The sequence below is a fragment of the Marmota flaviventris genome, chromosome 11, assembly GCF_047511675.1.
Source record: "Marmota flaviventris isolate mMarFla1 chromosome 11, mMarFla1.hap1, whole genome shotgun sequence".
Classification (NCBI taxonomy): domain Eukaryota; kingdom Metazoa; phylum Chordata; class Mammalia; order Rodentia; family Sciuridae; genus Marmota; species Marmota flaviventris.
The window spans coordinates 103,862,025-103,878,145 of record NC_092508.1 but is presented as its reverse complement, the minus strand read 5'-3'; the positions used below and the strand labels follow the sequence as shown (position 1 = coordinate 103,878,145).

General features: G+C 34.5%; 1 protein-coding gene across 6 annotated transcripts in view; it reads left to right on the top strand.

Annotated features, from left to right (window-relative positions):
* Ptpn4 (protein tyrosine phosphatase non-receptor type 4) overlaps positions 1 to 15,895 on the top strand; it is a 176,770-nt gene extending 160,875 nt beyond the window's left edge. For all 6 annotated transcript variants that reach the window (XM_071619272.1, XM_071619275.1, XM_071619276.1 and 3 more), the window contains 3 exons: positions 2,786 to 2,934; positions 4,888 to 5,023; positions 8,661 to 15,895. In XM_071619272.1, coding sequence (XP_071475373.1) covers positions 2,786 to 2,934; positions 4,888 to 5,023; positions 8,661 to 8,747 — 372 coding nt within the window. In that variant the 3' untranslated portion in view covers positions 8,748 to 15,895. The remainder of the gene's footprint in view (positions 1 to 2,785; positions 2,935 to 4,887; positions 5,024 to 8,660) is intronic.
* Positions 15,896 to 16,121: the final 226 nt, after the last annotated feature.

Sequence of the window (16,121 nt, the reverse complement as noted above, 5' to 3'; positions counted from 1 at the left end):
AAATGGGGATTGATTAGTAAATGATGGCTCAGTACTCCAGTTAGAAGATGTGTGTAGAGGGCATGATGAGGCTGTTAGAGACAGTATCCCATATTCACTGTCAGCAGCTAGGTATTCCGGTGCTGGCCACCTGTGGTTTTGGAGGGAGCCAAAAGAAGTAACTTCTAGAGAAAAGCAAACAGCATAAACCATAAAGGCCTATGCCTCTCCCATAAATGGTTAAACCTTTGGAAATGGAAACTATAACCCTTCTCCAAATTTATGATTAAAAGAGACCAGAGACAAGAACCTTTCTTGCCAAAAGGGAAGGAGCCAGAGTTGTGTTATTTATAGAAAAGGAATCTGGTGGGTTGGGATGTAGCTCAGTGATTGAGCACTTACCTCGCATGTTTGAGGCCCGAGGTTCAACTCCTAGTACCACAAAAGAAAAAAGTCTTACTGGGCACAGTGGTGCATATCTGTAATCCCAGTGACTCAGGAGGCTAAGGTAAAAGGATCACAAGTTTGAGACCAGCCTCAGCAATTTAGGAGGCCCTCAGCAACTTAGCAAGACCCAATCTCAAATTTTTTAAAAAGGAGAATGGGGCGGGAATGTGGTAAAGTGCCCCTGGGTTCAATCCCCAGTACCAAAAGAAAAGAAAAGCCTTCAGCTATTGAATGAAGGTAAAGTCTGAAAATAAAAAGTTAAATTTTATTCAGATCAGAATGAATTTAAGGGGCTTAGGGGGATATACTCATGGTCTAATATATTCTCCCTAATTGATAATGAAAGATAATCTGTGTGTTTATATAAAATAATATCTGGGGCTGAGGTTCAGTTTGTGGTTCATTGGTGGAGCGCTTGCCTCTCACATGTGTGAGACACTGGGTTTTATCCTCAGCATTGTATATAAATAAATGAATAAAATAAAGGTCCATCAACAACTAAAAAAATATTTTAAAAAATAATATCTGTCTTCAATGTAGACTCTACTTGGTGCAGTAGTGTATGCCTGTAATCCCAGATATAGGCAGGAGGATTGCAAATTCAAGGCCAATCTAGGCAACTTAATGAAACTCTGTCTCAAAATAATACTTTTTAAAAATGACTGTGGGCTTATCTCAGTGGTAGATCACTTGCCTAGCATGCTTGAGGCCCTGGGTTCAATCCCCAATACTGCAAAAAGTAAAAAACAGTCTTTTTATTATACTCTACCTGTAGATTAGCACCTGAATAGTAGTTTATTGAATAGTGGCTTTTCTTTGTATACCCTGAGTACCTTAGAAACTATGCTAAGTCATGTTTCTAATGTTTGAACCACATATAATTGGGAAAATAAATTTGCATGTGTATGTAAATGCATCCATACGTTGATGGACACTGGTCAGACAGACAACACTACCTAGTCTTATATATCTTTTGCTTTCTTAACCACTAAGCTACATCCCCAACCCTTTTTCTTGATTTTGATACAAGGTCACCCCAAGTTGCCTATGGTCTTGTTAATGGTTGGCTTGCTATGGCTGGCTTTGAACTTGTCGCAGCCTCCCAAGTCACTGGGATTACCCGCATGCACCACCATGCCCCATTACTTTTCATAGTATTTTTCTGGAAACCTCTCCGCATGCACACTTTTTTTTTTTTTTTTTTGGTACCAGAAGATTGAACTCAGGGGCTATTAACCACAGACTCACATCCCCAGTCCTTTTTATTCTTTTTATTTTGAAACAAGGTCTTGTTGAATTGCTTAGGGCTTCACAAGTTGCTGAGGCTGGCTTTGAATTTATATCCTGCCTCAGCCTCCTGAGTTGCTGGGATTACAGGTGTGCACCACTGGCAGTTGTGCTCCCTTTAATATAAATGGCAATAACCAGTTTTCATAATGTTGAACGACTAGCTACCTGTTAATTGTGTCTATGATGTCAAGTAACGGGGTGATTTACAGGTCATTTTATGGAGTCTTTTCAACATTAAGATTATCCCTTAAATGTATAGATATCATTTTTCAAGTGAAGGAAGAAGTGAGGCTCTGAAATATTAAATTCCATCCTGACATAGTCAAGACTTGAACCAAGATGTATCTAAGAGTCTTACTCTCTCTATTAGCTCTCCAAAAGGAATAATCACTGATTTGATCTAGGGATTAATTAATGTCTGGTGATTTTTTGATCTCCAGTTTTTAATCTACATTTATATTTTTTAATTTCCAAAATTTTATCTGAGTTGTGTCAGGATTAGCTCAGCTTTGTGCCCCATCCAAAAAATATATTTATTTTTTACTTTACCATTTTTGCTCAATTAACAGATCTTTAGTTAAATCTTTTTATTGGTTGTTCAAAACATTACAATGCTCTTGACATATCATATTTCATACATTTGATTCAAGTGGGTTATGAACTCCCATTTTTACCACGTATACAGATTGCAGATTCACATTGGTTACACATCCACGTTTATACATACTGCCATACTAGTGTCTGTTGTTAAATCTTTAAGCATTCCTCTGGATATTTATTTGTTTTTGTAAGTTTGCTTGATTATCATCATTTTAAAACTATAAATACAGATATTGAGTTATAAAAAGGCATCGATGTAAGTAGCCGATAAGATAGATACACCTGTTTCCATAAAATAGTTTATCTCTTATTTGTTGCAATTTAGGATATTAATGGGTTTATGCATTACTTCTTTGTAGGGAGGAAAAGGAGTTGGTTTTGCTCTCCCTCTAAAATTAAAATGACATGAATATTTATATTTTAAAGATAATTCCTAAGTCAAGGTAAATAATTTTTCTTTTATACTTAGAAAAATGAGAGTCGTCAACTCACTCAGATCCAGTACATAGCCTGGCCTGACCATGGAGTCCCTGATGATTCAAGTGACTTTCTGGATTTTGTTTGTCATGTACGAAATAAGCGGGCTGGCAAAGAAGAACCTATTGTTGTTCATTGCAGGTATTCTATTTCCTGTCTTTTATGAATGAATAACTGACTTGATATATTATTTTTATTATAAGGGAATAGGTATTTTATTGCACCCCTTATGTTGTGATTGCCACAATGACTAATTACTCATAGCTGTGCTCTGATGTAGAAAACAAAGGATATGTTCTAATGTTAATATTTGGCAGAAACTTTGTGATAAGAGATAAAAATAATTATTATTGCACGAATTCTTAGAAGCTTTTGTATTTTAGCATTGCTGAAATTGTAATTTAGATCTGATGATATACAATATTGTAGAAATATTATAGATTGTCTTAGTCTATTTGTGCTGCTCTAAAAAAATACTAAAGGGCTGGGGTTGTGACTCAGTGGTAGAACACTTGCCTAGCACATTTGACTCGCTGGGTTCAATCCTCAGCACCACATATAAATCAGTAAAATAAAGGTTTATTGACAACTAAAAAAGTATTTAAAGAAAAAGAAAATACCTAAGACTAAGTAAGTTATAAATAACAGAAATTTAGTTGGATGTGTGGAGGCACATGCCTATAATCTCAGCAACTTAATGAGTCCCTAAGCAATTTAGTGAGACCCTGTCTTTAAATAAAAAGGGCTGGGGATGTGGCTCAGTGATTAAGTACTCCTGAATTCAATCCCTATAAAACCCCCACCTCCCCCCCAAAAAATACAGAAATTTATTTCTTAGAGTTCTAGAGGCTGGAAAATCCAAGATCAAGGATCTGATACTGCAAATTCAGTATCAGATGAGGGCTATTCTCTGCTTCCAAGATGGTCCCTTATTTCTGCATCCTCCAGAGAGAGCAAATGCTGTGTCCTTATGGCAGAAGGGATAGAAGATATAGAAATGTGAACTCACTCCCTCAAGCTGTTTTATAAGACCCCTGATGCCATCTGTGAGGGCTGTACTTTCATGAGTTAATCACTTCCTATATGCCCTGCCTCTTAATACTATCACAATTAAGTTTCAGCATGGGGCTGGGGATATAGCTCAGTTGGTAGAGTGCTTGCCTCACATGCAGAAGGCCCTGGGTTCAGTCCCCAGCAACACACACACACACACACACACACACAATTTCGACATGAATTTTGAGGCACACATTTTGAAGCATACATTCAGATCATTACCTATACATTAGGATGCAGTCTGCAGTTTAGATTTTCTCCTTCCCAGCAAGGTATTCTTGTCTTTCCTGTGACCCCTCTTAGGATACTCATTGAGTGCTCCCACATCTCTTGGAATGAGCCTACCAAATGGGTTTATAGGACATGTCATTCCCAATATTTCTAGGTGAACAGTGGCAGGCTACCTTTCCTTCCTTTCACCCCAGGTCTCCTTCAGTCCTCAAAGAGCCAAACACTGTGACTCCAACCTTCACTTCCACTGACCTAGAGATTGGGATACAGAAATTATTTTCTTCCTTTCATAACCATGTTTTAAAGTGCTTTATTTGGAGGATAGTTTGAGATAACTCACCTTTTCAGCACATTGTAAGAGCAAACTTTCGGATCATTAAAACAGATCATAGAACAAATATTTGAGAGGCAAAGTGACAAGAATGATGAAACACGTGGCCATCCCATATCCTAAGACTCTAGTAGCTACCACATTCTTGTTTACAGATCATACTTCCAAGAGTTCTTAACTATCCAGAGGTAACTTAATTTTTTTCGAAAACCCTAATTTGTCTAAGGTATAAAATAGTGCTGTCTTCTACACATTTGTTAATGATTATTATAATTCTCTTGTTATGTTTTTTAAGGGAAGTTGCTCCAGTGAGCTTATACCTTGTTTAGAAGTTAACTTACTACTTCTCTAATATAAAACCTTAAAATGAAATTATTCTTCAATATTATTCAGTATTTTGATTTTTCTGCACTAAAATCACAAGAATTTTAATAGAATATTATCAGTAAGACCTTGCCCATATTTATCTTTTTTAGTGCTGGAATTGGAAGAACTGGGGTTCTTATTACTATGGAAACAGCCATGTGTCTCATTGAATGCAATCAGCCAGTTTATCCACTAGATATTGTAAGAACAATGAGAGATCAACGAGCCATGATGATCCAAACACCTGTAAGTACTGTATTTCATGTGCACATGTGAATCTTCAATGATGGTTTTTGTTATCAGTGTATATTTTAAGTTTTATTCTGAGTCATATTTTTATCTTTATAATTCCTTATCAGCAGCTAATAACCTTTTGCCTGTGAATCACATCTGACTTCCCCCTCACTTTTTTTTTTTTTTTTTTTTTTGAATCTTTAATAGAACCCAGCCATGTTCAATTGTTAATGATTGTCTTTGGCTGGTTTTATACCACTTCAACATTGAGCATAGTTGACAAGTTGCAACAGATACCATATGGTCTAATCTTTTGTTGTTGTTGTTTTTATTTATTTATTCATTTACTTTTTGGCAGAAAGTACCAGGGACACTTTACCACTGAACTATATCCTCAGCCATTTCTATTTTTATTTTGTTTCAGGGGCTCAGCAAGTCACTGAGTTTGTCCCAAAACTTTGATCCTCCTGATTCAGCCTCCTGAGTCACTAGAATTAACAGGCATGTGCCACCATGCCTAGCTATGGCCTGCAATTTCTAAAATATTTAATATCTGGCCTTTTACAGAGACAGTTTTTGCCAACATGCAAGTGGCCTGGCATATTATTTCTTAAGTATTACAACAGATGCAGAGGAATGTGTCTTATATTGCTTAGTCGAGTAGAATGCTCACAATGATAGTACAACTGAACTGGAGAATCCTGGTAGGCTTGCTTTCAGTGAAACAGCTGTGGTGGAAGGCCTTTCTTTTTCACATAAGAACTTAAATTCCTCCAACAAAAATATTCTATAAATCAAGCTACTTATCATTCTCCACTGACCTTTTTTTTTTTTTTTTTTTTGTACTGAGGATTGAACCCAGGGGTGCTTTGCCCCTGCTTCACATTTAGAGCACATAGGTCAAGTAATCTTATTGACACTAGTAATGCTAAAATAATCTTAGCCTGGTGTGGTGGTACATGCCTGTAATCCCAGCAGCTCAAGAGGCAGAGGCCCGAAGACCTCAAGTTCAATGCCAGTCTCAGCAATTTAGTGAGATCCTATCTCAAAATAAAAAATTAAAAAGGCTGGGGATGTAGTGGTAAAGTACCTGGGTTTGGTCTCTGGTACCAAAATCATCATCATAATCTTAATACTATAAAATTTCATGTTTCTTGGAGCATACTTAAGAGTCATTGGAGTCAGATGTGGTGGCACTCCCTTGTAATCCCTGCAACTGAGGAAACTTTTCTCTTTTTTATGATTTTTATAACTCCTCTGAATCTCTTACATTCAATTCTATATGAATTTTAAAATCAGTTTGTCCTTTTTACCTAAAAAAGCCAACTAGACAAATATAAGATTGTCCTATTTATTTATGTATTTCTTTCAATGATATTTTGTAGTTTTCACTGTAAAAGTGTCATATTTTAGTCTTTGTGGAGCTACTGTGAGTAGAATTATTTACTTAATTTCATTTTAGAACTGTTTGTTGCTAAGGTATAGAAATGCAATTGATTTTGTATATTGATCACATATTCTTCAACCTTGCTGAAATCATTTATTAACCAGTAATTTGGTGTGCATGAGAGTAAATTTTTTAGAATTAGAATGTCATTTTTCAAACCTGATGAATTAATAGATGTAGGCATTGATCACTTCGTGCTAATATCACAAAAAGAAAGACAGATGTGTGTTTTTGAATAAAGAACAAAACACCTAAGCTGCTAAAATCTATGGATCCACTTAACACTTTTAGGAAATAGAACACCACCTTGATGTAAATCAGCAAAATCCATCAGTGGACATTTATGTTGCTTTTTCTACCTTTTGTCTATTGTGAGTAATGCTGCTATGAACGTGGGTTATATCTCAAGACCCCACTTTTCATTCCTTTCAGGTATACACCAACAGGTAGAATTACAAGATCATAACATTCATGATGGGCTTTTTTTTTTTTTTTTTTTTAATTTTTTAGTTGTTGAAGGACCTTTATTTAATTAATTTATTTATTTGTGGTGCTGAGAATCAAACCCAGTGCCTCACACATGCAAGCAAGTGTTCCACTTCCACCACTGACCACAACCCCAGCCCCACTGAGCCATAACCCCAGCCCCTCGTGATGGGCTTTTGTTTTTATAATTTGTATAAAATCAGGAGTCAGATATGTCTACTCACATTGATTAGTTATGTTTCCTAAGTGCCTCTTAAGTGAAATCTTCCTCCCCTGATTATTTTTGCCATATAGTTCCCCACTATCTAGATTTTGTTGATTTACATCATCAAAGTGGTGTTCTGTTTCCTAAAAGTGATAAGTGGATCCATAGACTTTAGCAGCGTGTTTTTTGTTTCTTCAGAAGCACATATCTGTCTATCTGTCTGTCTGTCTTTTTGTGATATTAGTACCCTCAAGTAATCAATGCCTTCATCCATAAATTCATCAGGTTTGAAAAATTATATTCTCATTCTATCTTTCTTCATTTATCAGCTGGAATAATTATTTAAAGAGAAACTTCTTGGGCTAGAATGTAGCTCAGTAGTAGAGTGCTTGCCTGGTTTGTGCAAGACCTCAAAAAAAATAAATAAATAAAATGAAACTTCTCATCTTGGTCAGTGAGTGGAATAGTGTTTGTATGAAAGGCAATATAAATGTGATTACCTGATTCTTACCCTTTATTTATTTATAAGTTTTCTCTTTTTCCTTGGTCGGGGATAAAACCCAGGACCTCAAGAAGTCCTGGTTCTTGCCCAGCCTGGCGTCACATGCCTGTTATCTCAATGACTTGGGAGGCTTAGGCAGAAAGATCACAAATTTGAGGCCAGCCTGGGACAGTTAGAGCCTATATCAAAATTAAAAAAAAAAAAAAAGGCGGGGGGGCTAAGGATGTAGTTCAGTTGGGAAAAAGAAAGTCCTGGTGCTTACTAGTGAGAGATGCTTTTAGGCACCACCCTCTAAGCACTAGAGAGTTCTATTGTTATTGGGTTTTATTTGTCTCTCGAAATGCTCAGTTGGCTGAGCTAGGAAAGTATACTTACCATGAGTTTGCCCATCTAGGACCACAGTAATTTTACTTAACCTCTTTTATCTTACATCATATCTCCTCTTTTCTCTAACAAAAATACTAGTTTTCTACAAACTAGAAAAAGAAATTGAAAACACATATTCGCTTTGTGATTATTTACAATAATCACAATTTGTCTTTTGGACTTACTGGAAGTGGGATTGATGGGTCAGAAGGTAAATTAATGTAATTTTATAGATGCTTTCAAATTCTTCTTTTTAGGGGTTACAGCACTTTAACATCCCTATCCACAACATATGAGTTTTGCCAACAAAATCTTCTATTTTCAGACTTTAGGTTTTGCCAATTAATTGATAAAAAATGCTGTCAATATTTTTCACTTTGAATTTCTTTTTTTTTTAAGAAATGTCCTTTTTAAAAAATATGTTTTTAGTTGTTGATGGACCTTTATTTTATTCATTTATTTATCTGTGGTGCTGAGAATCGAACCCAGTGCCTCACACATGCAAGGCAAATGCTCTACCACTGAGCCACAACCCCAGCCCTGAATTTCTTTTATAAGCAAGCCAAGTGAGATGTTTATGTTTTGGTATGGTCTGTTTTGAGGGTTTTTTGATCAATTCTATTTTTTATGTTTTCTTTTTCAGAGTCAGTACAGATTTGTATGTGAAGCTATTTTGAAGGTTTATGAAGAAGGCTTTATTAAACCCTTAACGACATCGTCAAATAAATAAGAAAAGATCTGAAATACATGTTGGAAAACTGCTATTCATTATATTTCATTATATTCACTGTGCCATGACACTGCTTGCAGGAAATGGCATCTCACAAAAAAATGAAGAACTAAAAAAAAAAAAGAACTTTGAAAACTTCAGCACTGTTGCACTTTATGTTTTAAAAAAAAGTCAACCCTTCAGAATCTATAACTCATGTGTTGGAAGACTATTTCATGCTTTGCTCCGAACAAATAGTGAATAACTGAGTATGTTCAGGGTAATTTATGAAAATTTGTGGTGGTGCCATACAGTCCCCTTCTGGTAGAATTGCCACAAGCGAGGCTCAGAATCCTCATCATCTTTGTTGTACACCTGTATTTTGAAAGCAAAAAGAAGTAAATATCAGGAGTCAGCTCTGGCTTTCTTTTTTCCAGTGGATCATGTACTTACTATACTGATTATCAGATTTTATTTTTAAGATTTTAGCAATATCATTCTCAATATTAGCCAATACACTGCCTATGGATGCAGCACATCTTTCCCTACATGCCCCCTCTAGAGACCTGCTGTTCAGAAGAAGAAAGGTGGAATTTGCTATTCCCAGGAAATGCTGCACATTGTCCATTTACCAGCATCTTATAAAAAGTATAGATATGAATCTACAAATTTTCTTGAATTTAATAATGTAATTATATTTATCATAAGGTTGGCTTATTCCAAATCATGTGATTTCATATACTTGATGTAAAGGAATGCATGCATTGTGTCTTAACCCCTTAAGTGCCTTGAGACATCTTTGTATGTCTAATGAAAGGCACTCATTTGACCCCACTAGGAGGTATGTAAGTATATTGTACATTCTTACATTTTTATGCATTTTGAATAAGTTCACATTTTAAAAACAGGCTTCTTGTATTGAGAGTTATGCAGTCAAAAAAGGGTAAGGAAATTCTATTTCTTACTCAATACTTGTATTTTGCCATAAGAAGCAAAAATACTTCGTGTTCTACTGAGTGCACGCTCTGCTGCTACAGAATTGTTCAAAATATGCACATTCCTTTACTGCGGGACAGGGGTTACAGTTAAGCAGCTCAACTTAAAAAGATGCTTTATTCTTCAAATTTCATATTTATTTTATCCCTGACTTTAGAAGTGGCATCTGATAAAATACTGGGACTCTAAGCTATAGAGCAATTAATTAATTTTGATTCATTCCTATCCATAACTAAAATATTTCTCCTTAGCATTCATTTTAGTTAATATGAAGCCTTTTTCGCACTGGTCTTTTGGTTGGGATTCTTCAAGTGAGAAATATTATTGAGTCTAAATATAACCCTTCCTTAACTAAAATGAGGGTTTTCTTGTCACTTTGTGTACAATTAAATTATTTCAGTTTATATATACTTATTAAATTATAAGCATGTTATATAAGGAGTCTTTTGATTATCCAATCTGATTGAGGATCTGATTCCCATTAAGGATATATCTGTTTCCCTCTTCAGGTGTTTTGGATTTCAAGTCTACAGAGATGGAACTTTAATATTGCCCAATTTAAGTGAAAATTTGCATGTCTATTTAAATATTATTTTACATAAATATTTTATATGGATATGGTTAAAATAGATTCATTTACTAGTGGTTTCTGAATATTTATAGTTTTGATAAAGTTTAGAGTCTAATGGTTGGTATTTTGGAATGCCATTTAGTATGAAGGGGAAAATGTACATTTAAAAATCTTTAGTAAAATCTAAATGATGTCATTTCACATTCAAAAATCCATCATAATACATTTCAGAAAGTTAAGCTCCTAAACATTAATAGCCCAGATACCAAATAAATTATATTAAAATACTTCTAAGTCTTTTTTTAAAGAGAGAAGTAAACATAATCTTTATGTTCTCATCTATTTTCTGATTTCAGTCAAGACAGTATAAAATAGTAAGTGAACTATTGACTTATTTGAACATTCCATTCTGTACCAACAGATAAATGTAAATTAGGCTGCTGTATGACATCATGACAAGTTGAAAAATGAAAAAGGAAAGACACGTTGGGGGTCTACATATGAAATAACTGTTTTTGAATTTATTTTTTGTGTGTATTAAAAAAGTCTCTGCTAACTGGACAGAAAATGACAGTCACAGTCAAAAAGACAACAGTTATGTAGACATAAATAGACAAATGTCTTGCTTGGCATGTTCTTTAACTACGGCTTTGTTTACATTTCCCAGGTTAACTAATTGTTGGCAATGAGCACTGCTGCCTTTTTAAATCATTAATGCCTGTCTTGAAATGCCAATGTGTTAGAGGTGTAGAATTACATTTAAATTTCTCATGTATGCATTTTTCATCTGGGAGCTACGCTTTGTCAGTGTTTGTTTGTATGTACAAAAGGATCCTTTTTAAACATATATTAGGATATTACTTAAATTATCCTTCACAGCTTCTAAAATGACTACTCTAATTAAGCTTCCCTGTTTACCTAACAGCAAAGTCTTTACCCATTACACATAAGAATTTTTTAACCTGTTTCAATCTAAATAGGTTTCTAGAAATAATGGTGGCTTTTGTACACCAAGTTGAGTAGTTCTAGACTCCGTCCATATCAATGTAATGTTGTGTGGTAAATTTCACGTTTCTTGTATCTAAGCTACTCTCCCAGTCGTGGTCACCCCTGCCTCCATACCATTATACACTCAAGAAAGAATGCTGACTTTTATTCTGACAAGTGGAAATCAGTATTGGTGATTCAAGGAGCTTTTGTAAATGCAAGTATTAGTAGAGAACTTCCCTCTCCGATTTCAAATGCTTTTTCTGTGTTCATTTTATTTGTATCTTATTTTATTAGCATCTGATTTGTGTCGGCATGGTATAGACAGGCTGAAGAATATTTTGGAATAATCTTTGCATTCACAAGAAGAATTGGTTGGATTTGTCAAACTGATACAACCATCCAGAATTGAGGCAGAGTAAACATCTCAGAAAAATTTCCTTTGTCTGGCCTATTAGGACAAATAGAAGGAAGACAGATGGTTTATCATTTTGATTTAAGAATACAGAGAACATTTATTATATGAAAACTGACTTCAAATGCACAAAGTTACATTAAGGCATTAAAATGATTGCTTGAAAGTTTCAGGTACAAATATATATATTATATATATATTATATATATATATTCATAGAGATACTTTAGTGCATTTGTTTACACATTTCGTTAAAGTTAATGCCCACAAACAGGAAGAACAGACTGTTTAAAGTACAAGGTCTTGAGCATCAGTTAGCAGGTCTGATCAGGTCTAATCAGGAATTTGAGAAAAAAGTCTTGTCTCCTGTCTCAAGTACAACTTGAGAGCAGAAAGAAGATGGAAAGATTTTTTTCCCCCAATCTCCACTTCCCTTATTATAGCAAGGAAACAGAAACCCAGCAACAGTAATTGATTTAGCAAAGTCTCATTTTGTACAGTCTAAGTTTCCTAATTCTCAATATGGTGTTCTCTATGTTATACTAGAACTTCAGTAATTGTAACCTATGTGAATATCATAAATTCTTGTGAATTTTAGTCTGTTTCAACTTGAGAAGCATACTCAGTGTTTTTGCTTCATAACTATGACAACCTTAGGAGATGTCGCTTAAGTTAGAAAATAAGTAGGCTGCAGTAGTGATCCTAATTAGGACCCTGACTCACTCATGCTTCCCTGTCAGAGAACATAAGCTTTTGTGAAGTATTGAGGCTGATACAAATGCAATATAAAAGCATTCTGGACTGCAAGTAGAAGACTAATTTTTAAAAACACTTAAAACACAGAACTAAGATTTAAATGTATGTCCGTTTATAGTGAAATAATTTATGTTCATTATGTGAACATGTAATAGAAATAAAAGCATTATTTGTCTTATAATCTGATCATGAAGGGAGAAGGGAATACGAATTTATAACAATGTGCTATTTAATATCTGTATTTTGAAAATATTTAAAATATTCTATTGGTAAGGTTGCCAAAGTAGTTTTGAATTCATAAAAGTTATAATAATGTGGGATATGTTTACAGGTTCTTTCATTTGGTAGTAATTTTCATAGTTCAGATTAATTTGCATTTAAAGTCACTTGTAGTAAGTACATTATGGTAAATGTTTGTTTGAATAAACATCTTGATATGACAAGATGTATATGAGTGATACCATAGCCTGCTTTTATATAAGCTGCCACATAAACAAACTGAGTACTTCATATGAAGATTGCTTATTTCCCACATTTGCTTCAGTTATACAACCACAGTTTCTGGAACTGTTTGTTGTGGTGCTTCTTCCAAATGAAATAGCTCTGTTTTTACAATCCACTAGGTTAATTTCATCAAATATTGGATTTACCGATCTGTTGGCAAAGATTTATTATTAGTGTCTCAGTGTGGTCACTATACAAATTGTAGCAACTATTTTATAAAAGTCTTAAACATATAGATAAAAGGAATTTTCTTAATCCTAAAGCATTTTGAGGGCTGCTTGCTGATCGATATTTCATCAATTTGAAGAGCCCAAGAAATGAATTCCTAAATTGTATGTTTGGGGTTCAGTTTTCTTTACAATGCCTACAACAATTATCAACATTATTATATGCAGTCTTCAACTATTTTTTAGTAGCAATTATTATTATAAGCCTTTTGATGTTGTTAGAAATAGCAATCCCTATTTCTGCCCAAAATTAGACACTTTTATTTCACAATATTGGTGAATTTGTTTTGGGTAGACAACAAAATACTACTTGTTTCTATATATAAATTTGCTGCTATTTATTTTTATGTTTTTCTACTCTAGTATATTGTTGATTTCTGAAATTTAAGTTACAATTGTTTTTATTTTAGTCATCCAAGCTAAGTGGTCAGCCATAGTACTATCTACTTGGGTGTAATCTGTCTGCATTAGTTAGACATATTTCAGTGCATAAATAAACAAATTTTTCTTTTAATTTGCAAAGTGAAAGTTACTAGCAATCTTACAAGTTAAAGCTACAATTTTAGGGAAGAGTTCAAACATTTAACTTCCTGAAACCTTTTAAAATTTCCAGTACAAGAATGGAAATGTTTGAAAGCCTTCTTTAGCTCACAAAAGTTTTAGTTAAACACTGTAACAGAGTTTTCCTATCTGTTGTTGTGTAAATGATATAGAAAATATTTTTCTATGGAAAAAAGTTGAAAATGTTAACTTTAATTGTTAAAAAGGGATAAAATGATATTTGTATGTCTTTCATGCTGTAAAGAAAATGAATGTATCTTTCAAATGTTATTAGAATTATGACTTGATTCTAAGGATACTCATTTTTTAACAAAAAAAGCCTGCAAAAGGATTGGAAAGAAGAAAGGGAGGAGTATTACACATTATAAAAAATGCAATTTTAGATGAAAAGTAATTTTCATTATAAACGAGCAATTGTTGAAGCATATTACAAACATGATGTGCATTCTTTTTCATATTGCTTTGTTTTGGCTCTAGAAATTTCCAGAAAATTTGCACATACGGCTTTTAAGTGTAAAATATTCTAATTCTAGGTTTCTGGGGTGAATTTTTGTGTGAGGTTAAAAATTCTTGATGAATTTTTGTGTGAGGTTAAACATGCTGCTGCATGTGTCTGCCACGGAGAAAAGTTCCCAAGTTTTGTCACTGGGACACCATAAGTGAGGACATCATTGTAAGAATGTGATTTAGTTAAAGCCTGAAAACCTTGCCTGAAATCCACTACAGTTAATTGTGTGTAAAGGTCCCTGACCCAGTAAGCGGTTCTGCCTTTTTATTGTCAAAGTCACAGACCATCAGGTCCAACTCTGACTTGAAGCAGTGGTATCTTGTATGTTAACGATTATTAATGCTGATGAACAACAACAACAACAAACTTTATTTTAAGCCAACTACTACAGGCATGATTTGTTAAGCAGCAGCTTTAAAAAGTAGTATTTACTGTCACTCATTAAACTTGATTCAGTTGGGGTTGGAAGCAGTGACGCAGGCCTGTAATCCCAGCACTCAGGATGCTGAGGCAGGAGCATTCATTTTCAAGACCAGCCAAGGCAACTTAGTGAAACCTGTCTCAAAATAAAAAACGACTAGGGATGTCACTCTGGTAGAGCACCCCTGTGTTCAGTCCCCAGTACTGGCAGGAGAAGGACTTGATTCAGTTAGAGTTTCATTATCTTAGCTTCCTGCTTTTTGTCCTCTGCATTTAAAAAAAAAAAATCACTCACCTTCCAGGCATAGAGGTGCATGCCTATAATCCCAGTGACTTGGAAGGCCGAGGCAGGAGACTTGAAAGTTCAAAGCCAGCCAAAGTACTTGGAGAAGCCCAAAGCAACTTAGACCCTGTCTCAAAAATAAAAGGAGCTGGGGATGTGGCTCAGTAGTTAAGTGCACCTGGGTTCAAGCCCCAGTACTCCCGCCCCCGACTCCAAAAATCACTATGAAATAAATACTCTGAACAACCAAAAGGTGTTACCTTTATTACCTTTTGCAATAGTTATAAAAATTAGTATTAGACTCCCTCAACCCTGGGAGGTTCCAAAATTCAACACTATCACTTGCGCTAACCTTAAATGCCATGTTGCTTAATAAAATTATCAGGAAGCGATTGAGGAAAAGTTTGCCCTGCTCAACCCTTAAACCAAATAGTTGCTGATTTATGGTGTCCCCCAAACCATTATAGTCAAAATTGAGCCCATTTTACCTTTTAATAAAATAAGCCTTTCTAGTTTCTCCTCTTGAATTTTAGTGTTCCAATTATTTGCATTCCTGGGCAAGAAAATTTCAACCTAATTCTGTGATTCTCTGGCACCTGTCTTTTCCAATCCTTCGATGAGTTGACAAGGTTATTCATTCTTGTATTCTGTAGAATATGTCACATTTCAATTATCAAATTGATTTCTTGAATTTCAAATAGCACTTTATTTCATGCTTACTACTGACTTAATTTATACATCTAAAGATATAATCTACGAGTTTTGTAAATACAGAAAAAAATTGATTAGTATTAGAGCTCTTTAGATTGGACCCAAGTTTAAATGCTTTACAATGATCTCTTGATAGCTTATTTGATATTTAAGAGGTAATTTGTGTGATTTTAGGTTTGCCACCTTTCTGTAATTTATACAGTACAATAAAGGCTACACCATTGACTGTTGCTGGACTCTCGAGTTCTGTCAGCTAGCTTCTACCAAGTTTGGTTTTCTGTAATCATTCTGCTTTGTATTTCGTGTACATTATGTGAAAACTTGGAAATGTTTTCAGTCCAGTACCTATGGTTTAATTTTTACTGCACTGCAAAAAAGATTCAGGGGACAAAAGTCCTGGTAGATTATAATGAAGTGGAGGATTTAGGAGACTAAAACAGTTTACATTAAACTATT